Source organism: Lontra canadensis, unplaced genomic scaffold (genome assembly GCF_010015895.1).
Source record: "Lontra canadensis isolate GAN:19392208 unplaced genomic scaffold, GSC_riverotter_1.0 scaffold43, whole genome shotgun sequence".
Taxonomy (NCBI): domain Eukaryota; kingdom Metazoa; phylum Chordata; class Mammalia; order Carnivora; family Mustelidae; genus Lontra; species Lontra canadensis.
The window spans coordinates 12,189,292-12,213,053 of record NW_022631037.1 but is presented as its reverse complement, the minus strand read 5'-3'; the positions used below and the strand labels follow the sequence as shown (position 1 = coordinate 12,213,053).

Sequence of the window (23,762 nt, the reverse complement as noted above, 5' to 3'; positions counted from 1 at the left end):
TCCCATTTTTCCTTTTAATAAATAACAAGAGCTTAGTTCCATTTTTGCTCTAGAATTATAGGCAGAAAATGACATTAATAAAGTGGGTAACATTTTAATTCAGTGATTAAACACGAGGCCAATTCCTGAAAATTTCAGAGTTGACTATTTAGCTAAGGTGACACAAGTCTACAAAATACACGAGCCAAGAACTAAACCTACTTCAAAACCCTGTTTCCAAACACATCGTGGGGTCTGGAAGTGCAAGCGGGTCAGAGTGCCAAACAAACTGCGCAATATGAAGACAGAATGATGTGACAACCTTTACCATCTCTGGAGTAACTATAAATGTTTGATAAATGTTCACTAAATAAATAATGATGAGACCACTCAAAGTTTCAGGCCAGACATTAGATTCTCAAGCCTATAGTGTTCAAGAAATTAAACCACCCAACTGTGGAAGTTGTTTCCTTATAGGCTGAACCTATAAAGTAGTGAAAGGCAGGGAGAGTTTTTGGTAATACTTAATCAAGACAGAAATCAAAGATTATAAATCTATAGTTTTATTAAGACAAAAACCGACAATGTGGTATGAAGTTTACATTTAAACAAAGTTTCCACAGAAACCTAACACATGCCTAAAAAGATTTTACAATGGAGTTCTAGAATGCAGGTCTAGACGATGTCAAGAACTGATGGATCTCATGATTCAAGACAGCATTTTGGGTATTAGTTAATTCTTAGGATTAAAAAAAATTTTTGTTTTGTGTTTTAAAGTGAACCACTGCCCTAGTATGAAAGTTTAATCTTCTCCTGAGACCAGGGCTTTTGAAATCATTCCGCTCTTGGAAGTGATTCAGTGAACTTGTGCTGTCGGTGACTGAACTCTGCCACCAATGATTTCAGAGTTCAAAGTTCAAATAACAGGCTCCAAGAGTTTTCCACCCTAAGAGCAGGGGCCCTTGTCTCTCTCTACTCTCCCACTTTCTACACCACCCTCTTCCCCTCCCCAAACACCTCACAACCAGTGGTGTGGATGGACAAGCTGATGTCTAAAACCTCATAACTGGAAGAGTCTTCTTATCAATTTCGAGAATTAGCACCTCTAAGACAGAACAATCTGCCTGTGAATACACTCCAATTAAACTCCCTCTTCAGCCAGTTTCCATCCCCAAAATGGCAGCTTTGGTAACTTATTAACTGGCTTAGTCCTCTGTCGGGAACAGCATTAAGCTCAGGCAGGGAACACCTTGGCTTACAAATTTCAGGCATTCACAGCTTTTAAACAGTCTCTCACAGTCCTCATTTAGGTTGCCAATGACATTTTTTTGAAAAGATAAAATATTCTGGACACAGAACCGAATCACCACAAGTTTGTTCTTTCCATTGTTTTACCATTTCCCCAATCAGGCCCAAATTTTAACAAAAATGATCCTACCCATCTCTGCTCCTTCCCACCCCCAACCCTCCCACCCCAAAAAGATACACCAGTAATAGCCAAAAACTACACACATGCTACGCTGTAAAAATGCAGAGTTAACACTATTGGGAAGAAGGCTGTGGGTTGTGGAGATGCGCTTTGAAGATCTACAGTATCTTTTGCTCTCCCACACACCCATTCTGCAAGTTCTGTCCTTCATGGAAGGCCCTTTGCCTTTCTCAGCAAAGTACAGAATGGGCTGCCTTGCAACACTTCTCTTCCCTCCCCTCCACTGGGATGATGTGCAAACTACACAGCATGGAAAGGCTTTAAAGCACTTGGGCTGCTGTAGGGCACAGAAAATGATACTTGCTCTTCAAAGGACATCTTCTCAAGCCACCTCTATGGTGTCAAGTAGAACTCCTTCCCTCCCCACTTGAAACCCACAGTCAGATGTGACAGGGGCAGGTACTCAGGAGAGTTAATTCTTGTCATCTTTTTTGTCATCATCCTCCGAGGGGTAAGAATGCCACGTCAGCCTTTCCTCATAGAAGGATATGACCACCTGTGGGCACTTGACATTGGCTTCCTTGGCAGGGACTAGGTCAGCCTCATCAGAATTTTTCCTGCAGAACAAAGCAGAGAGACCCTGAGACCAGGTGCTAGTGGTCTCCTAACTTGGATGACACAAGGAATAGGGCTTTGAGAGTATTAATTCCAAAAGAGTAGCCTAGGGAAGAGTGATAACATGGCCCAAGCAGCATTTAGTCAAGTGACATCCGCAAAGATCTTCTGCTGAAAATCCTCTCTGGGTATCTTTTAAAAGCTAAGTCACTTAACTCAATCTATCACATCTGAACCTCCAGGCAAGGCCAGGAAAAAAACATGACTCTCAGATTCTTCAAGGGCAGAAGAGAGGCTTCCACACTCTTCCAAAAGCTGTATCTCGGCTTTATATATAGAATTTAATACCAGACTGGGCAGTAAGATTTAATACCACTGGCTCTAGCCAATGCAAGTGGACACGTTCTCACTGACTTGTAATTACACTGTTTAACGTTACCAAATGCCAAGCTCACACAGACATTCCACAACTCCCAGGTGCTTTGAAATGGTGCTTCAACACTGGGAAGTAGAAAATAAGGGACTGTTACATAATTCTCTGTATTTTTCTGTACTTATTTAAAATGGTTTCAAAATTTGAAAATCACATACATATTACAAAGGACTTAGGAATAAGGACACTGGGAATCTCCTGGATGGGAGCAGCGGCATTAGGGCAGTTAGCAGTTCTATGATGGGCTCTCTGATGAGTTACCACCCCAAACTTCTAGCACCCAGCAACAGATAAACCAAAGCCAGAGAGCCCAAGGTACCAGGGTTGACTAAGCTGGTAAGGTAGGTTTTTGAACAACGGACTGAAGAGAATGGGAGGAAAAAAGGAGTGTAATCGTTGGGAGCCTGAAGCAGGCTGCATGAAAACAACACTTTCTGAGGGAAGTTCAGTCATTTCACAGCAAAGAAGTATTTGGTATTTTGGAAATAGACAAGTATCTCAACTCTCCAGGAAAATCACCTTAAAATGAACTCGGTTTTATAATCAATATCCAATCTTTTTATCTTAACCTGTAGAGTTACATTCAGGTAAAATCTTTACAGATAGCGGTAATTCAACCAAAAGGAATGTAATCTTAGACAAGATAGAAACAGTACCCGTAACTCAGACTGGTCACATGCAGACAGAGAAAATATATTCTAATTGGACTATAACTCCTAGTATCAATCCTTTTACCCCAAATGCACACCTTAAAAATGAACTTTTCTCCTATAGGCTAGCAATAATTCAGCTAAAAGATCTGATTCAGTGAACATCTAGGGAATGCAAAAATAAGAAAACAAAGTTTCACCTAACTGTGACATAGCCTTCTAGTAGTGTCAAAGTTAGGCCTCTCTGGCCACCTTCTAAACCAGGGGAATTAGTGCAGACAGGAGTTTCAGAGAAGGTTCTAGACTGACAAAAGGACAAAATCCTCAGTAATTGGCAAAAGTTTAGAATCATTCGCTCCTAATTTATATCTTAAGGACAATGATTGAGACCCACATGGGCGGGGTGGGGAGTGTGGAAACGACGTAGGACAGGGATGGGGCACAAGTTATTTCTCAACAAGCAAGAAAAGGGAAAGAAAGCCTTCCTTTGGACAGAGAATAGGGAGATTTTAGAGAATCTGGGGTCACAGTTCTTGTAATTCCAACACAAATGTTTTCATTAATCTGTTTCGTGGAGTTTTACTATCACTGATACACTTGGGAGGGGGGGCTTGCTCTATGCTCAGTAAAGGGGACTTTGCTGACCCCTACTGGCTGATCCTGGAATTACAGAATCTGCACTAAGTGGAAAGGATCTAACTTAATTAAGGACAAAGACCTACAGAAATTCTCAACTAACCCTGAGAAGTTAACAGAACTTCTGAACCTGGGGCCAGCCCGGTCTTTATTAAGGAGGTAGTACAAGGGGAGGGTGGTTCAATCACATTTCATTTCCCCTCCTTCGTTTACATCAGTGAAATGTGATCCTTCCCCATAACTTCTCCATTTTGGATTTTCTCCCACCTCCTAAAAAAAACGGGCAAAGATCTGAGAATCCTAAGGGCCCCTACCTGTAACTCATGAGTCCAGGCTGGCGGTCAGGCCGAGGGTCACTATCGAAGGACTATGCCATCTTAAAGATTTCACACTTGGGCGACTGGAATTTCGAAGGTCCAGCTCTTTTCTTCTGGCATGGAACAGATGGGGAGAAGAAAAAACCACCACACAGAGCCACTGGCAGACTCACCATTTCATCAGGAACATGAGTTCTCCACTGGAGTCTGTAGCTCCAATAATCCGCTCTGGCTCCAAACCCCGGGCAAAGCCTCGTGGCTTTTCTGACTGTAAGAACCAAATGGATGGAACAACTTTAATTATATGGCACTGTTGTCCAGACTGAAGTCACTCCTGCTTCTCAGATTAATATAATCACACTCTTGTCAGTATTTCACCAATACCTTGGCTCCAAGTCACAGGCCTTTTTGCAGCCTTCTGAGGGATTCTTCCATCAAGGTCCTGAAGTTCCCCATATGTAAAAAGGGACATATATCTCAAGCAAAATAAATTTTCACAACTATTTCTTCACCCTCAGAAAATAACTTACTTTAAGGTAATGAATAGATGAACATAGCAATCTCACACCTGTAATGATTACAACACTAAAAACTATCTATCTACAAGAATGAATTTACTTGTACTTACTATTCTTGAACCTCAAATAAAGTAAATACAGATTATTTACCAGAATGAACCCCCAATAGTTTGTAAGCATTAGCCTAAGATTCAGAAGGAATGAGATATGGCTGCTGAGGTCCAAGCAGCAGCTGAATGAAAGTGCTTACATTTAAAAATTAAAAGGGGGGACGTCTGGGTGGCTCAGTTGGTTAAGCAGCTGCCTTCGGCTCAGGTCATGATCCCAGCGTCTTGGGATCGAGTCCCACATCGGGCTCCTTGCTTGGCGGGGAGCCTGCTTCTCCCTCTGCCTCTGCCTGCCATTCTGTCTGCCTGTGCTCGCTCTCTCTCCCTCTCTCTGACAAATAAATAAAATCTTTTTAAAAATAAATAAATCAATAAATAAATAAAAATTAAAATTAAAAGGGCTTTCAGCTTGCGAGCAGTAGAAATTCTGGCTAGTAAAAATTCTTCTCCCCTTACCTCTTCTTTCTTCTTCTTTGGTTTGCTCTCTTCTCCCTTATCTTCAGAATCAGAGTCAGCTTTGCGTTTGCCTCCCTCTGATTTATCTGTCTCATGTGCTGTTTTCTGTGACTGCAGAAACTCGGCAATGAGATCAGGGCAATCCAAGTTCTCTTCTGGCTCCCACGTGTTATCCTCACTGAAACCAGAGGGCACAGTGAGTCACACTTTCCACTCAAAGTTAGCACACTCACACTAAGGAGACGCACAGGATGATGAGAGCTGGTATCCTTGGAAAAGAGGAGTTAATGATAATGAGTAACCAGATTTTGCCCAAGACCAAGAACTTGGCAACGCTGAAATTTCTTGGGGGTGGAGTGGGGAGGGGGACTTTTTAATACAAATTCAAAGCTTAGAAATTTGTCTTCTTCAAAGGGAAGTTACTGTTTACATAGTTGAATTGGTCTAAAGCCTGTACATAAAACTGCTTCTCAGAAATCACTGTCTTGCATTATAGCACTTTGTACATGTAGATGCTTTTCCTAATTAGAATGTAAGCCATGAAGGCCAGGCCTGGGTCACATTACCCATCAGAGTACTCTAGGCCTCGCACATTACTAGACTCCTGAGAAACAGTCAGTGACTAAATGAATGGATTTAGGGGCGCCTATGTGGCTCAGTCGTTAAGCATCTATCTTCAACTCAGGTCATGATCCTAGGGTCCTGGGTTCAAGCCCCACATTGGGCTCCCTGCTCAGTGGGAAGCCTGCTTCTCCCTCTCCCACTCCCCCTGCTTTTATTCCCTCTCTGGCTATCTCTATCAAATAAATAAAAAAACCCTTTAAAATAAGTAAATGAATGAATGAATGGATTTACCCAGGTTAATGAAACTTACTCTGAGAACCCCTTCCACTTTAGGAGGTACTCCACTTTGCCCTTTACCACTCGACGATCAAGAACTTTTTCCACCACATATTCCTCTTCCTCCTCTTCTAGCACCTCCTCCACTTTCTTCTTGTTTTGTTTCTTCCCCATAGTGCCCGCCAGCTTTCTGGTCTAAAGGGTGACGCTGCTAAAGTGGTAAAATAAAAAGGGCGTTAGGGCACACTTTTCTTGGCTAGGTGATTATTTGGATGGTTAGAAATCAAGGGACATTACTGACTTTAATAGCACATGCTGCTTATATAAGTGTTCTGCCTATTCAGCTTCAGTATAAAATAGTTTCCTCATCTATTCAGCTAGAAAGTTCATGCATAAACAGACCCAATCTCATAGCAAAACTTCTTTATTCTTGCATATCCACTTAAAACTTTTATACCTAGGGGCACCTGGGTGGCTCAGTCGTTAAGCATCTGCTCAGGTCATGATCCCAGGGTCCTGGGATTGGAATCAAGCCCTACATCAGGCTCTCTGCTCAGCGGAGCCTGTTTCTCCCTCTCCACTCCCCCTGCTTGTGCTCTCTCGCTATGTCTCTGTCAAAAAATAAATAAAAACTAAAAACCAAACCAAAACAAAAAACAAAAAAAAAACCCCACACACTATTCTAAGTTTTTTTTTTTTCTTTTAAGATTTAATTTATTTGTGAAAGAGAAACAGAACAAGCAGGGGGAGTGGCAGGCATGCAGGACTCGATCCCAGGACCTTCAGATTCTGACCTGAGCTGAAGACAGATGCTTAACCAACTGAGCCACCCAGGAATCCCTATTCTTTTTAAGCTATTGTGTTCCCAATACCCCTTTTACTACAGAGCATGGTATCTAAAATATTAGTTAAACTGGGGGTGCCTGGGTGGCTCAGTTGGTTAAGCGTCCAACTCTGTTTTCAGCTGGTCATGATCTTCAGTCAGCAGCGAGTCTCCTCTCTGCTCTTCTCTCCCCTCTCCCACCCCCACCATGAACTCTCTCTAAAATAAATGAATAATTATTATTTAATATTAATATTAAATATTAATATAAATATTATTAATTAAAACAAAATATTAATTGAAAGCAAGGCTCCTGAAAATAATGTACACATATCAGACTTATACACATATAACCCTCTGATCCATACTTTCATATTGCTGGACTTCAACTTTTACAGTGTGAAGTAGCTTGTTCTATTTATTAAACATCTGGCCTAACTCCCCCCCATTTCTTTGCATTGTTAAAACACCTCTCCTGAGGGGCGCCTGGGTGGCTCAGTGTTAAGGTTAAGCCTCTGCCTTCGGCTCGGGTCATGACCTCAGGGTCCTGGGATCGAGCCCCACATCACGCTCTCTGTTCAGCAGGGAGCCTGCTTCCCCCCACCCCCCCACCCCATGTCTCCTTCTCTGCCTACTTGTGATCTTGGTCTGTCAAACAAATAAAAATCTTCAGAAAACAAACAAACAAAACAAAACAGAAAAACACCTCTCCTGAGTCTCAAGGTTCTTTATGCAGTCTTTTCTGAACGCCACCAATGACTTTCAACTTGAAAGTTTCTTGTTAGTTTCTTATTCTACTTATGAGGTGGAGAAAGACTCATAAAAATGCCAGAATGACCACAAAATCCTCTAAACTGGGACACTGCAATAATCTGGAAAATGATAGGAAAAAAAAAAAAGAGATAGTTATCACAGATAATAGAACCTGAGTTTATTCTTTTGTAAACTACATCTCCAGGCTGGGTGACTTCTGGTGCTTAAATCCTAGTCCCCTATAAATCTATTTTTAGTCCTTCAAACACAATTCTGACTGCTGGTCGGCTTAATGCATTTGTTTACCAATTTGTGTCAGTAGGTGGCGCCATAAGCTATCAATACAACAAAACTGAGCTACAAAACTGGCCAAAAACCTGTGAATTGATGGATCACAGTTGCCCACAATGAGATACAAAAAATCAAGGGGCGCCTGGGTGGTTCAGTGGGTTAAACCCTCTGCCTTCAGCTCAGGTCACGATCCCAGGGTCCTGGGATCGAGCCCGGCATTGGGCTCTCTGCTCAGCAGGGAGCCTGCTTCCACCTTTCTCTCTCTGCCTGCCTCTCTGCCTACTTGTGATCTCTGTCTGTCAAATAAATAAATAAAATCTTTAAAAATATATATAACAAATTTTCATAAAAGTCAGGCCATATGTTATTTACATTAGTAGCTGTATCTGTCTTACTCACAAAAAGCAGTTACTGCCCATAATCCTGCTACTAGGAACCAAAAGGGTCAGAACAGCTTCTGGTTTATCTCTACTACTACTGCAGGCCTCCTCTCCCTCTATCATTAGCCTGGTCCCAAGGAGGAAGAGTCAAGGAACAAAGACTATATCCTTTAGGTTAAGTAAAGAAAACCCCCCAAAGGGGGAAATCTACAGTGAAACCTTTCTTTACTCACTCATTTTCTTAAGAGCAACTCAAAAAAGTGAAGAATGTAGAAAACAGACTCCTGCTTCTTTCTGCGCTTTCTCACCTGGCCCATCCCAGCATCTATCTCAGATGGAGGTATACTCAGAGATCCTCAGCCAGGTTCCCAACCTGGGTTTTTCCCTTATTTATAGGTAGTTCTCTAGGGTCCTGAGTAAGGTGCTTGTCAAAATCAGTGAAGTAGATTATAAATGCAACCCACTCTTTCTATAGAATCTAGCACCTTCAGAGGAGCGCAAGAGGCCCCCCGTAAGTATTACAACGTGCCAATGTTTCCAAATGGATTTTTTTTTTTTTAAGATTTTGGGGTTTTTGGTTTTTTTTTTTTTTTGAGCGAGGGAAGGCAAGAGCTTGAGTAGGGGAGGAGCAGAGGCAGAGAAAGAAGCATACTCCCCACTCATGACCCGACGCAAAGGCAGTCTAAACACCTGAGTCACCCAGGTAGCCCCCAATTGAATTATGTCAAGAGAAACCCTCTTTCCCTGAATATGATAGCCTCCAAACACTAGCAGGGACACCCAGAAAGAGGACTCTCAGTTGGAACTGCTTGGCAAGGAAATCTCAAAGTAACTCAAATCAGTATAGTAGCACAAGAGAAAAAGGCCTTTTATCAACACAACTTGCCACTCCCCCCTAAGCATCCTGGAAATCAAATTATGGCATCAAAAGTGCCATAATCATTGAACAAATGGTCAAAATTTATGACAGACCATCACAAGAGGTGTACGTTAAAGGTGAACAGTTCTGAATTAACTCAGAAATCTTAGTCCTTGGACCAGTCTCCTTAAGGCTTATCCCAATGTTGCAAGACAAAAAAACCTAGAGTTAATCTAAGCTATTGTAACTTTTATCTAAATATTTACTGGGGTGGGGATACCTGGCTAGCTCAGACTGTAGGCTGTGACTTCTTGATTTTGGGATTCTGAGCGTAATAAGACCCACATTGGGTTTAGAGACAACTTAAACAAATTTACTGGGTCTGCCACATTTTAAGCTGCCTAGAAAAATACACTTATACTGAAATTTAATTTACAGAGTGCTACCTCATTTGATCCTCAAAACAATCCCGTGAAACAAGCCACTCAGGTATTACCGACACTTCATGGATAACAGAACATTTACACAAAATAAATCGCCTAAGGTCACACACTTAACAAAGAGCACAGCACCTCAATAAGGACATGCAGCAAGGCTGAGCCCAAAGCCCTGCTGCACACACAAACTAGCAGCCGGCCACACTCCTGCAGTAGGGAGGGAGGCTTCTCTTCCGCCTGTACAAGGACAGGACAGAGATTACTTTTTCTTAGTATTTTATTATTTATTTGAGGGAGAGAGAGAGAGTGAGTGAGCGAGCGAGCATGAGCACGGAGAGGTACAGAAGAGGAAGAAGACGACTCTCTGCCGAGTAGGAAGCCTGATGTGAGGCTCAATCGCCAACCCTGGGATCACGGCCGGAGCCGAAGGCAGACGCCTAACCAACTGAGCCACCCAGGTGCCCCAGGACAGAGATTTCTTTAAATGGATCTTGCCTACAATTTCTCATCAGTAAATAAGAAAGTGACTGATAATGATTTTCTTTCAGAAAAGACCTTGTAAGGTATGGTATTAAAAAACCAATGATTCTTAATTGGTTACTGGAATACAAAGGTTTTCATTGTTAAATCAGCAAGCAGTAACAAAGCCTTGGTTGTTAGTCCCCCAGCAAGTTTTTGGAGTCTTAAATTGGCATATGCTAGATGGTGCCAAAATTTTGAAGTTGAATACCTACACCAAGTAGGCTGGAGAGAATACCAAGAAAATGCCAATTTTAATAAACCAAAATTTATCTAGAGTGTCCTAATGAATCCAGGGATGGTATAAACCTGAAGAGCCACAAACTCATAGCTGTATCAAGAGGAAAAAAAGCACTTGTCCCGATTCTCCCCCTACACACCTTCCACCAGGAGGTTAGAAGCTAGAAAACAGAGAGGAACAATGCTACTTGAAAGCAGAAGGCAGTACAGTATCAGATACAAGAGAAGGCATTTTGTTTTGTTTTTGAGGAGCTGCTACTGATTTCTTGCCAGCTTGAAAGATCAAATTCCAGATGTCAGGCAGGTAACTATCACCAACCTCTGAAACCAAAGCAATAGCGCTTTGAGCTAAACGCTAAGGAGCATTCGGAATGTTGGTTTGGTGAGGTGACCACCTTTACTGAGAAAGAACTCACAGGAAAGCAGACCTTGAGTAGAGAGCCTTCTTTCATCTACATATGAATCAGAATCACCCATGGAGTTTATAAAATTGGCATCCAGATCCAGCAACACAGAAAGTAGGGTGTGCATTATTTTTAAGAAACAGTTTTTGTATCTGTAATATAATACATGTATTCATATTCAATTACAAAAATATTTAATGTAGGAAATCAAAAGTTCCTTGGCTCAAAACCTGTCAAAGCCTGTTCTCATTCTTCTATACATGAACTAACATAGATATACATTAAGTGCAAACAGATTATTATAGTTCTACAACTTGCCTTTTTACACTTTGACACTGTGCCATACAGATCTCAATTCATAACGAGCTGCACAGTATTCTGTGTTGTAAGGACACATCATACTAATCATCACCTAGGCAGGAAAATTTGGGTTGTTTCAAATTTTTTATGATAACAAACAATGTTGCTTTGACCATGGTATCTGCATCTTTAAAACCTCCTTAGGTGTGGGGCGCATGGTGTGGTGAAGTTGTTAAGCGTCTGCCTTCCGCTCAGGTCAGGACCCCAGCGTCCTAAGATGGAGCCCAGCGCCTTGCATTGGGGCTTGGGACCAGGATTCGGGCTCCCCGCTCAGCAAGAAGCCTGTTTCTCCCCTCTACCATTCCTCCTGCTTGAGTTCCCTCTCTCGCTGTCTCCTCTCTGTCAAATAAATAAAATCTTAAAAAAAAAAGGGCTCCTTAGGTGATCTGTGTGACTCTTGACTTTAGGGTCATGAGTTTGAGCCCCACAATGGCCATACAATTTACTTAAAAATAAATAATTAATAATATAATTAAAAGCTCCTTAGGTGATTTAATGCATATCCTTGAATAAAAGCCATTGCTATAAGAGGACTGGGAGAAACTACATTCCTCAGATGAAATGACACACATTTCAGACATAAATCAATTCTTATGAGTCACCTAAAAGGCAGGTGAACAATTTTACTTCTTCATAGACTTGAGAATAAGATTGGAGCAATAAACTGATGCTCTTGAAAACAAAACCTTCTCTATTATCACATTCAGCATTACTTAATCTAGACCTTTTCTGCATTAGCAATTCAACAGGAAGAGCACTGCCTGAAGGATCCTCACAGTTCTTTTCATCAGAAGCAGCTAGTATGAGGACAAGATGGTATCTTTCCCGTCCCTACCTCTCAAAACAACTTTATGCCTACAGACAATTATATATATTTGCTAAATAACTCAATTTCCAAATAGATCTAACAACCCTCATGGGATTCCTCTGAGGTGAGCTTTTATGACCTTCTGGTATTAATTATCTATTTATATATTTGCAAATATGTCCTATTTCATTAATTATTTACTGCTTTAAGCTTAAAGACAGCTTTTTGAAACCCAACGCATTAAGTACTCAAAAAGAAAACAAAACAGCACGTCTATCCTGTGTGTATGACTGAAATTCACAGCTAAGTTTTTTAAAACTGGAGAACAGCTCCAGAACACACTCAAGAAGAACCCAGGTCTGGCTGTTATGAAGGAACCAATAATTACGAAACAGAGAAAGCAAGATCTCATTTCTAGATGACCAAGAGAGAAGAGCTGCCAGAAACTGAAGAATCACACTTCATATATCTGAAGTGTAGGAATTTCTTCTGCTCTTCCTTTTATCTGGCCCACACAGGAAAATAAAGTAACAATGCTCTTGTAGTAACTGGCAAAAGGGACATAACTTCGTATCAAGAAAGATAAGATAGGTGAGAAAGGGTAAATTCTGAACACAATGTAAAGTTTCAACAAAATGGTTTATCTGTGGGGCACCTGGGTGGCTCAGGGGGTCTGCCTTCGCCTCGGATCATGATCCCAGGGTCCTGGATCCAGCCCCGAATCAGGCTCCCCACATCGGGCTCCCTGCTCAGCGGGAGGCCTGCTTCTCCCTCTCCCACTCCCCCTGCTTGTGTTCCCTCTCTCTTTGCCAAATAAATAAATAAAATCTTTAAAAAAAAATTGCAGATCTCTTCAAATCACTATCTGTAAGCATCTGTGCTGAAGTACACTACACCTAACCTATCAATCGTAATTACCCTGCGCTTTGACCCATTCTTTCACTTGACCGCTTCCCTTACCTAAAATGTCAGGGTCAGAAGTTTCCCTAAGGCCCCAGACTAGGTTTAGGTTATTAATTCTTCCTATGAACACTCTCCTACAGTATTCATTTAACAATTATCTATTGGATGGGGCACCTGGATGGCTCAGTGGGTTAAGCCTCTGCCTTCAGCTTAGGTCGTGATCCCAGGGTCCTGGGATCAAGTCCCACATCGGGCTCTCTGCTCAGCAGGGAGCCTGCTCCCCCCACCCCCCCGCCTGCCTCTCTGCCTACTTGTGATCTCTGTCTGTCAAATAAATAAATAAAATCTTTAAAGAAATTATCTACTGGATACCTATTATGTTTAAGGTGCTAGAGAAATGGGGTGAGCAGGAGACAAAAAAAAAAAAAAAAATCCCTGCTCTCTTAGAACGTATAATCTAATGTGGACGAGCTGAGCACAAGTGGGTATATGTGCATGCATGTGCTGGCAGAGAAGGGCACACACAATAAGCAAGAAGGTATCAGCGATAAATGCTATGAAGAAAGTACCTTTAGATTAAGTAACATTTAAACTGAACCCAATGACAAGGAGACAACTTGGCAAAAATCAGAAACAAACACCAAGTGAGGGAATAGTTAATTCAAAATCCTGAAGTGAGAAGAGCTTGCTTTTGTCTGAGGAACAGAAATGTGACCAGGGAGAAACAGCAATACTGAAGGAACGGCCAGTAAGGACATGATAATTATTGTGCATTATCACTCCCCATATCACTCCTTCTTTCATCTCGCTCCCTTCTCCATTCCTCATTTTCCTTCTGCCTCTTTTTTTGCCTCTCAGGTTTAAGACCTAAGCATTAATGACCATAAAAGTTTATAACTATGGCTCTTCCAGCGTTTAATACTATCTATTTAAAACCAAATAAAATCAGGGGCGCCTGGGTGGCTCAGTGGGTTAAAGCCTCTGCCTTCGGCTCAGGTCATGATCCCAGGGTCCTGGGATCGAGCCCCACATCGGGCTCTCTGCTCAGCGGGGAGCCTGCTTCCTCCTCTCTCTCTGCCTGCCTCTCTGCCTACTTGTAATCTCTGTCAAATAAATAAATAAAATCTTTAAAAAAAAAAAAAAACCAAATAAAATCAATAAGCATTTACTAAAACCCTGGGTGGCATACAGGGGGACCAACTCACTCTGGCGAAAGCACTGAGAGTTCCATATTGAAGGGACCCTCTCACACCCCGACAAATGGAGCTGTTTGTTGAGGCCAGCAGGATACACAGCTATACAAGCAGCACAGGCTTTTGAAAAACCCCTTAATGGTAAGTAATAACAACATAATAACTAAAATTTGGGATGCCTGGGTGGCTCAGTCAGTTAAGCGCCTGACTTCGACTTGGGTCATGATCTCGGGGTCCTGGGGGCGGGTCCCACATCTGCTCTCCACTCAGAGGGGAGTGTGCTTTCTCCCTATCCCTCTGCCCCTTCCTCCCCAGCTCACGCTGGCTCACTTTCTCTCAAATAAATAAATAAATTCTTAAAAAAAACAAAACAAAACTAAAACTTATTGAATACTTAAAACAATGTATATAAAGGCATTCAATCCTCGCAGTAACTCTATTAGACCCATTTCATAAATGAGAAAACTAAGGCTTATGACAACTTCCCAAAGCCCCCACAGCCAGGTCTGAAAGATAAAAACATACAAAACGATGCAAGTTGAAATTTATTTCAATAAGAGAAACCATAAAAGTATATAATAACTAGCAAAAGAAACATAAGCAAGAGTAAGTAGTCACAAAAGCACTAGAGGGGCTTGAAAGAGTAAATGGCTAAGGTGATTAGGAAAGGTTTTGGAGAGTTGGGATTGAAGCCAGGTTCCAAAAGCATTTGAAAAGGTGGACTGAGGAGGGTAATTTGGCCCAAGGAACTGTTGTGAACAAAAGCAATGAGGCCCGTCTGAGGTAGACGGTGTGTAAACCAGTTTGGGCGGAGCAGACTGAATAGGAAAGTGGTAGGTAACTGCTAAAAAATTTTCTACGAGGTCCCTCCCTTCTCCTTAAAACAAAAAACTCCTCAGTGCAACATCTAACATCCTTTGGTTCCAACCATTTCATACTTCTACTCCCTCACAAAACCTATACTCCGGTCAAAACTATAACCTGAACATCTCCTTGAACATTTCCTCCATGCAAGGCTTTATAATTAAGTAGTGTTCCTGTCCAACACCAACAGTCAAAATCCTAGCCTTCCTTCAAGACCGAACTTAAACACTACTTCTGCCATGAAGCCTACCCAACCTAGTCAAGTATTATTTTTCTTTTCCTTGTGGCTGCTGAAGCATTTTTTTTCTATTTTTACTCAGACACCCGATTAAAGGCAGGTTGCAGTCCTGTGTAACATGCTGAACCTTCCTTATATGGACAGTAAGAATGGATCTCAGACTCCAAAAATCAGGGAATAGAAGTCCAAAGCTGTCAGTGTTTTAGGGAATGATCAGTAAGCGGAATCTCATCTACAAGCCCAAAATGTAAAACAAGAAAGAAGTACTCCTTTGCTGAGCATTAGCAACTATATACCAGCCATCAAAAGGCAGGTGAAGGCATGTGTGCTATATACTCCATTTGTAGTCCTCTTGACTCATGTTTCTAAACTGCTGTTGGCCTGTTTGTAAGCTATGGTTGTTTGGGAGGCAAATGCTTTCCAGCTGGAAAACTTTACTGAGTAGAAAACAAGAATTGGTGCCACATACCCAGGAAGAAGTTTCATTTTTAAAGGAATACCTGCTCTTGAATTCCAGGACCAGGACTAGAATACCGGTGTGTTAGTAAAATTAGAATTTTATCCGAGATGTGTCCAGAAACTTAGCTACCCCTTTCAGTATGCTGATGTGGATGAACCGACAACACAGTTTTGGGCTGAGGGGCCACAGGGATGTGCAAATATTAGTACGACACAGTGATAAACCTGAAGCAAGTCTTTTAGTTTAAGTGGAAATAAAAATGATTAGAAAGTTATCTTTCTACAGGGTGCCTGGGTGGCTCAGTTGTTGGGAGTCTGCTTTTGGCTCAGGTCATGATCCCAAGGTCGTAGGATCGAGTCCCCACATCGGGCTCCCTGCTCAGTGAGGAGCCTGCTTCTTCCTCTCCCACTCCCTCTGCTTGTGTTCCCTCTCTCACTGTTTCTCCTTGTCAAATAAATAAATAAAATCTTAAAAAAGAAAAGAAAAAAAAAAAAGAAAAAGAAGAAAGTTAGACTAGAACTATGGCTAAACTGGAATTAAAACCAGAGATGAAAGCATTCACAGATAACAAAACAAAACCAGATTATTGACACTAACCTCTCAAATACCACAGTTCGGTTAGGCCCTCAATGTGTTAGCTATTATTAAAGAGAAAGGCACAATTTCACAGACAAACCAGGCAGCTCCTTCTAAAGGCACTAAAGATTTAATACAAGTTATTCAATGCAAATACTGAAATGATCTTAATTTTGTCCATATTTGAATAACTTCTCCAATTAACCTTTAAAAGGCTATTCAATTTTTCAGTAGACATCACTATCTGGAAATACTATTTAACTTTATGCAAAGAACGCAAAAGATTCTTCAAGATACTTTCAAAACAAAATATCCAAACTATAGCTTGCTGTTGAAACCCAGAACCTGGGCCTCTCCTAGACCTTGAGTAAGGTATTTAAAATTGTCACTTACATAATCTACATACCAAGGTGAATATATTAAAAACAGAGGCTATGACAAGCATGCCAAGGGCAACAGTTACAGTCTGCCCAATGTCACCGATCAAAGATAGGAAAGCTTATTATTTAAGTGCACATTAACTCCTTCTGAGCCCCGGGTCAGGCTCCCTGCTGATCGGGGAGCCTGCTTCTCCCTCTCCCTTGGCCACCACCTCCCAACCCCCAATCCCGCGTGTGCTCTCCTGCTCTCTGTCAAATAAATAAATAAAATCTTAAGAAAAACACAACCCACCTCATTCTGCTAGCATATGGAATTCTAAGATCTCAAAGCCATATCCATTCATTCAATAATCTGAACGACCTACTATGTGTCACACATTTAGAGGAACAAGCATACACAGCCCCCATCTTATGTGAGCCTATACACTAGCCATTAGTATTTTGTTCCAAAAACTCTTGAGAAATAACCTATAAAATGAAAATCTATCAAAACTAATGCACAATCTGTTACATCACCAGAGGTAGTATATAAACAAGGTTGAGATTATGATGGAGAAACTACAAGAAAAATGACAAAAATGCATCAATTCTCTTCTTAAATGGTATGAACTCAAAAAGAAACATTTTCCTAGTCCCTAAAATGGGCACAAAATACAATGGTTGCTTTTTGTTTTTTTAAGTTTATTTATTTGTAAGTAATCTCTACACCAACATAGGGCTTGAGCTTAGGACCCAGAGAAGAAGAATCACATGCTCTTCTGACTGAGCCAGCCAGGTGCCCCTATGTAATGACTGCTTCTTTTCAGATGTTTGGTTAGAAAAGTATCAGTATCCTGCAAATACAGACACATATGGCTAAGTTATTCTTACTTGGTCCCTTTAAACCAAGAAGCTAGAAGCACCAGGTTATCCACTATTTACATTTTTAATGAAAAAACAATTCAGGCTACAGCGGCCAATGAAGAAAAATGGCACCCAAGGGAAAACTGGAAATGAATGAGGATCCTGAACCTGCCCTAAAGCTTTATTAAGGTGTGATAGTTCCAACAAGTTTCCCTCTCAATCAAACTACTTACAATATAAATGCCCATTCGGGAGGAACACAAGCACTCATTTCCCTCATTGTATTCGTGCTTCCATTCCAAAACTTTGGACCTTTTCAGAGCTCTTCCAAACTGCTGACAGGAATCTTAATACAACTGAGGAGGTTATCTTACCCCAAGCCAGAGTTTCCAGTATAATTAAATCTTTTTGTAACCTCCACCTAAATCAAGTTAAACCAATACAAATCTGCATATAAGGCCATCCAGGAAAAACCTTCATCTGAAGTTCTGAGGAAGTATTGCTCATTTTGCATCAAAATTTTCCAACAACAAAGAAAAGCTGGCTAAAAAAAAATAAATAAAAATCGCAAGAGCCTAAGAAACAAATCTCACGATCTCACTAACTTTTCCTCTTTGTCTCCCCATTTCCCACATCATCTCACAACCTCTCTAATTCCTTAAGGATGAACTCATCCACACGCTTCTACAATTTCACTGCCCTTTTGTGAACAGTGACCATCCCGGATAAAAACTTATGGAACTGTGAATCAAAACAAGCGTTGCACTTGGGACTTTTTAACTCCCTGAAGGAATCAGAGAGTGAAGATAGTAGAAAATCTGGAAGAGGAAAGAAATCTGGTTTTGTCCTTTCTTCACACATTATTCTTAGAGCCTCCCCACTGTGTGAGGGTCCATCAGGAAGCAAAGGCGGCCAGTTTTCCTTTCCCCTTTCACTCCCTACAGAAACACTCCCGGGGCCTCCGCCCTACTTACCCCAACAGCTCCTCCCCCTTTAGATCCAAGCCTGGCACATAACTACCCCTCCCTCTCCTGGCCCCATCTCCAGTTTAACCAACAGGTCTCCTCCCCAAGTAGCATACCTAGGGCTGCCCAGTCCCCTCTACTATTTCCTCGAAGTTACTTCTCCTTACTCCGGCGACCGAAATGCCTCTGGCAGCGCCGGCCGGACCCATATTCTCAGGTTGCGTTCGAAACCGAGGGTCTCACAGTCGTCACCCCTCCGCCACGCACGTCCAAGCATCAAGGCTCCCCAGCCTGTCCCCTTACCAATTTACTCGAGTGTTTCCTCCCCAACGCAATCCGGCAGCCGCCCACCCAACCCACGTAGCATTGTCTTGGTCTACCCAGGCCCCGAGGAACAACCCGCCAGAGCTCGGCCCACCCCAAATCGCCTCTATCTCCTGCTCAGAGTACGCAGCCCGCCCCGCCCTCTCCATCCTTCTCCCGCCTGGCGCCCGACCCCTTACACCCGGCGCGGAGCTCAGCGCGGGAAGGGTGCGGGACCGGGCGCGGTCCCCTCTCCCAACCTCCACCGCAACAGCGCGGCCCCTCACCCAGGGCTCCCGCCGCCGCCGCCGCCGCCGCCGCCGCCGCGCGCCTCTCGCGCCCCCCCCCCCCCCCGGCCCCCCCCGCCTGCTTCCCCGCTTCTAGCGGGCTCTTTACCTCAGAGCAGCGCCCAAAAGCCCGAGAGGAATCGGTGCCGCGCTAATGGCGCGTCGCGTTTGGTCAGCCGGGGGAGTGGCGCCCAGAAAAGCAACAAGCCGGTGGCCGCAGTCGAGCCCTCACTGAAGCGGCGTACCGCAGGCCCCGGCCAACGGCCCTCCCCTCAGCCGAACAAAAGAGCCTCGCACTCGGCGCTGCCCGCCTCCCGCACCGCGCAGGCGCGACGACCCTCCGCACAGCAGTGTGGGACTCGGAGTCCGTCCCAGACTACAAGACCCGAAGTGCTGCGCGCGTCCTACGCCGCCGCCGCGCGGAGTTTGCGAGGGTTTCGGGGAATTTTAGTTTTTTTTAACTGCAAGCGCTGCCGCGAATGTAGTTTGTAGTTCGTAGAGAATTGGAACTTGTGGTTCCACAAGAGAACTCCATGGTGGTTGGTCCGAAAAATCAACCACTTCTGGACAGTAATTAACATCCTCGAAAATGTTTAATCGAAATAGGTTTCTAACCAGAGCTTTATCAAATCAATAATTTACGTAATCCTCAGTTTCCGCCTCAAATTTGTTTAAAGATCCTACTTCCCCTTCGAGGTCTTGCCTGACCCTTTAGACTAGTTCAGGTCCCCCTGGTTGTTGTCATCATGGCATCCTAACCTTACCTTTTTCATCAGCTGTGCCAAGGGAGAGCTCTAGTGCGCAACCCCCTTACCTCCCCGAGCACTTCTCACCCAGCCACCTCCCAAAACATATAAATAGGTAAAAACCATAATTGTTATTCTTTGAGACAAACGGTTTGGTTCTGATTTCAACTATATCGCTGTCCCCAGTTCTGTTCATATTGGAAATTCAATCTCTCACGTCATTCACCCCATTTTATTGTCATTAGTTAATATCTGTCTGCTGGTCTTGAAACTCCCCTAAGGGCAGAAATTTCGCCTTGTGTTGTTCACTGCTCTATACCTGGTGCCCAGTACAATCCCTGGCATACAGTTGCCAAGTAATATTTTGTGAGTAAATGATTAAGTGAATTAATGAAATGTTCTCCTACCCAATGGAAAGGGGAGGTGATTAACCTTCCTTTCATCTCCACGTCAGATGTGTGTGTGTGTGTGTGTGTGTATCTCCCCCCTTTATTCTTTTTTCCCATATAACCAGGAACTAAATAGAACTACCAGGGGTTCCTAGGTGGCTCAGTCAGTTAAGCATCTGCTTCCAGCTCTGATCAGGAGGGTGTGATCTCAGGGTGATGGGATCAAGCTCTGCATCTGGCTCTTTGCTCAGTGGGAGCCTGCTTTTCCCTCTCCCTCTGCCTGCCGCTCCTCCTTCTTGTGCTCTCTCTCCCTCTGTCAAATAAATAAATAAAAACTTTAAAAAAGAGAGAACTACCAGAATATGACTTTTTCTTCTTTATGTTAAATATTCAAATATTCTCCTAATCAGAGGTGAAGAAGAAAAGCAACTGGTCTACCTATACTCCAGCTCAGAATGCAAGGGCCTGTATTTACAGACCGGTTTTGCTGAGCCAGGCACTGTGCAGGGCTCTGGAGAATTGCCATGTAAGAAACTCAGCAGAGCCATATCGTAATACTTTTGCTAAAAGAGCTCTGAGAGCTCAAAGAAGTGGGAGGTTCTTCCTGAGACATTTGGGTTGGGTATCGGGAAGAGGTAAAAATCCACCTACTCAGGGCGCCTGGGTGCCACAGTGGGTTAAAGCCTCTGCCTTCGGCTCAGGTCATGATCCCAGCGTCCTGGGATGGGGCCCAGCATCAGGTCTCTGCTCAGCGGGGAGCCTGCTTCCCTCTCTCTCTGCCTGCCTCTCTGCCTGCTTGTGATCTCTGCAAGTAAATAAATAAAATCTTTAAAAAAAAATCCATCTACTCACTCCATCTTAAAGTGTCCTGTTTTGTTTTTAATAACTGTAATGATGAGAAAATTAGTTCTAATGATATAAGCTACTATTACTGATGCTCACCTCAGCACTAGAAATTCTATTCAGGACTTGATGAATGTTATTTAACCCTAAACAATGCAGAGAAGTGGGAATTACCATTTCCATTTTACAGAAAAGGCTAAGTAGTTGTATAATCTGACCAGGGGCATTCATCAAGAAGGTGTTAGAACTGAAGTTTGATGTTATCTCTAACTTCCAAACCATAATTCTGCCCACACGAAATCCTAATTCCTAATATTCAGCTGAGTTCTGCTTTTCCAGGTAAATACCACCAATTCCTCCTAATTCTGGGTGTGTGGTTGCACACAGTTGTGTTCTGCGAGCCTAATTCCTCTTTCATATTATCCTTCTAGTACTGAAATTCAGCCTTGTAAGTAAGACCTTGTTCCCCAAGGTCTTACTGCTCTAGACTAAATGTCACCATTTTCTTAAACCTACATCATAGGGAAACCGTTTCAAGTCTAGCACATATAGTTTGTTAGTAAATTCTGGCTCTTTATATGGGCATTTCAAAGTAGAGACACATCACTGCACAGATGCTCTACACTGTTCTTGAATTAAGGGAGTCATAGGTCACTTTTTCTTCTCAGGTAGCAGAACACCACTGGTTTATGCTAATCATCAATCTAGCAGAGCTCTACTTAATAATCTGTTCTGGAATTATCAGGGATGAATGTCAAACTCGTAAACCTAAAGTTTCTGCATAACAATAGCTTTTTTGAAAATCTTTTAGGATCAAATGGGTTCAGGTCTTTTCTCTTCCCATAAGAATGGTAGCATTTTAAGTTCTTCAGACCCTCAGAGTTTCTTCTCTTTCTTTTTTTTTTTTAATTTTTGTATTTTTTTTTTAAAGATTTTATTTATTTGACAGAGATCACAAGTAGGCAGAGAGGCAGGCAGAGAGAGGGGGGGAGGAAGCAGGCTCCCTGCTGAGCAGAGAGTCGGATGCGGGGCTCGATCCCAGGACCCTGAGATCATGACCTGAACCTGAAGGCAGAGGCTCATCCTACTGAGCCACTGTCTCGAGCAAGACTATTATGACCGAGTTTCTTCTCTTTCTAAGGGTAACGGCAACTCGGAAATGTGTCTCTCACATGAAGTTCCTAAAATCACAAGGAATGTAAGGAAGAGAGGAAGTTGGATGCTGCAAAAAGGAACAAGGTCTTGTAATCAGGCTGAGCTGAATTCAGTTCTTTCTCTGCGTTTTGTCTGCTGTGTAACTCTGAACAAATTCCTTAACCTCTCTGAGCCTTGGCCAACATAAAAATCTGAAACATGGAAATATTACTTAAGATCTAAGTTGTAGAGGAGCCTGGGTGGCTCAGTCATTAAGTGTCTACCTTCCGCTCAGGTCATGATCTCAGGGTCCTGGGATCCAGCCCCACATGGGGCTCCTCGCTCATCTTGGGAATCCTGCTTCTCCCTCTCCCACTCCCCCTGTGTTCCCTCTCTCACTGTATCTTTCTCTGTCAAATAAAAAAAAATAAAATAAAATAAAAAAAAAAGACCTAACTTGCAGCATTTCTTGGGATGGACCGTAAATGTATGAAGGGAATGCCATATACTGACGCTTATAAACAGGAACTATTGTAGGTACAGCGGATAGCTGCTTCTCTGTGATTTTAAGGAGTGGGTGGAAGTATACAGCACTTCTGAAATATTTTCTTCCCTCTTGTCTGAAATTCTGTGTTTCATTTTTCCTTCAATTTTTAAAATGATGGCAAAATAGGCATAACATAAAATTTACCATCTGGGGGCGCCTGGGTGCTCAGTGGGTTAAGCCTCAGCCTTTGGCTCAGGTCATGATCTCAGGGTCCTGGGATCAAGCCCTACATCGGGCTCTCTGCTCAGCGGGGGAGCCTACTTCCTCCTCACTCTCTGCCTGCCTCTCTGCCTACTTGTGATCTCTGTCTGTCAAATAAATAAATTTTTAAAAAATCTTTTTTTTTTAAGATTTTTTTGTTTATTTATTTGACAGACAGATCACAAGTAGGCAGAGAGGCAGGCAGAGAGAGAGAGAGGAGGAGGAGGCAGGCTCCCCAGCTGAGCAGAGAGCCTGACGCGGGATTCGATTCCAGGACCCTGAGATCATGACCTGAGCCGAAGGCAGAGGCTTTAACCACTGAGCCACTGAGGCGCCCCTTAAAAAAATCTTTTTAAAAAATTACCATCTGAACCATTTTAAGGGTGCAATTCAGGATGACTAAATGCACTCTAATGTTGTTCAACCATCACAATTATCCATCTCCAGAACTCTGTTCATCTTGTAAATCTGGAACTCTATACCCATTAAACAAAAATTCCCCATTCCTCCTCCCCTAGCCTCTGGCAGCCATCATTGTACTTTCTAAGATCCAGACTACACGAAGGATCATAGAAGTGGACGCACATCAAATTTATCTCTTTGTGACTAGCTTATTTCATGTCGTATAATGTTCTCAAGGTTCATGCGTTGCAGCTTGTGTCAGAATTTCTTTTCTTTTCTTTTCTTTTTTTTTGAAAGAATATCCCATTGTAGGTATACATCACATTTTGCTTATCCATTCATCCACTGGTGGACCTTTGGGTTGCTTCCACATTTCAGTTATTATAAATAATGCTGCTCGGTGCATGGGTGTACGGATATCTTTTTGAGACACCACTTTCAATTCTTCTGGGTGTTAAAAGACAAAAATTCAACTGAGTAAATTTAAAGATTAAATTAACTTTATTCAATGATTGATGAACTGGGCAGCATCCCATCCAGCAAACAGGAAAGGAGCTCCGAAGAGCATACAAAATGGGAGGCTTTGGGGCACCTGGGTGGCTCAGTGGGTTAAAGTCTCTGCCTTTGGCTCAGG

General features: G+C 42.6%; 1 protein-coding gene across 2 annotated transcripts; it reads right to left on the bottom strand.

Moving 5' to 3' along the window:
- Positions 1–519: 519 nt before the first annotated feature.
- On the bottom strand, positions 520–19,194 carry CBX1 (chromobox 1). 2 transcript variants are annotated; one of them, XM_032871379.1, is made up of 5 exons: positions 18,976–19,194; positions 6,015–6,191; positions 5,141–5,318; positions 4,233–4,327; positions 520–2,025 (listed from the first exon to the last, which is right to left on the bottom strand). In XM_032871379.1, the coding sequence occupies exons 2-5, from the start codon at positions 6,152–6,154 to the stop codon at positions 1,881–1,883; spliced, it is 558 nt and encodes a 185-aa protein (XP_032727270.1). In that variant the 5' UTR covers positions 6,155–6,191; positions 18,976–19,194; the 3' UTR covers positions 520–1,880. The 2 variants fall into 2 exon arrangements, with proteins under 2 accessions (XP_032727270.1, XP_032727271.1); XM_032871380.1 differs by lacking the exon at positions 18,976–19,194 and adding an exon at positions 7,510–7,655.
- Positions 19,195–23,762: the final 4,568 nt, after the last annotated feature.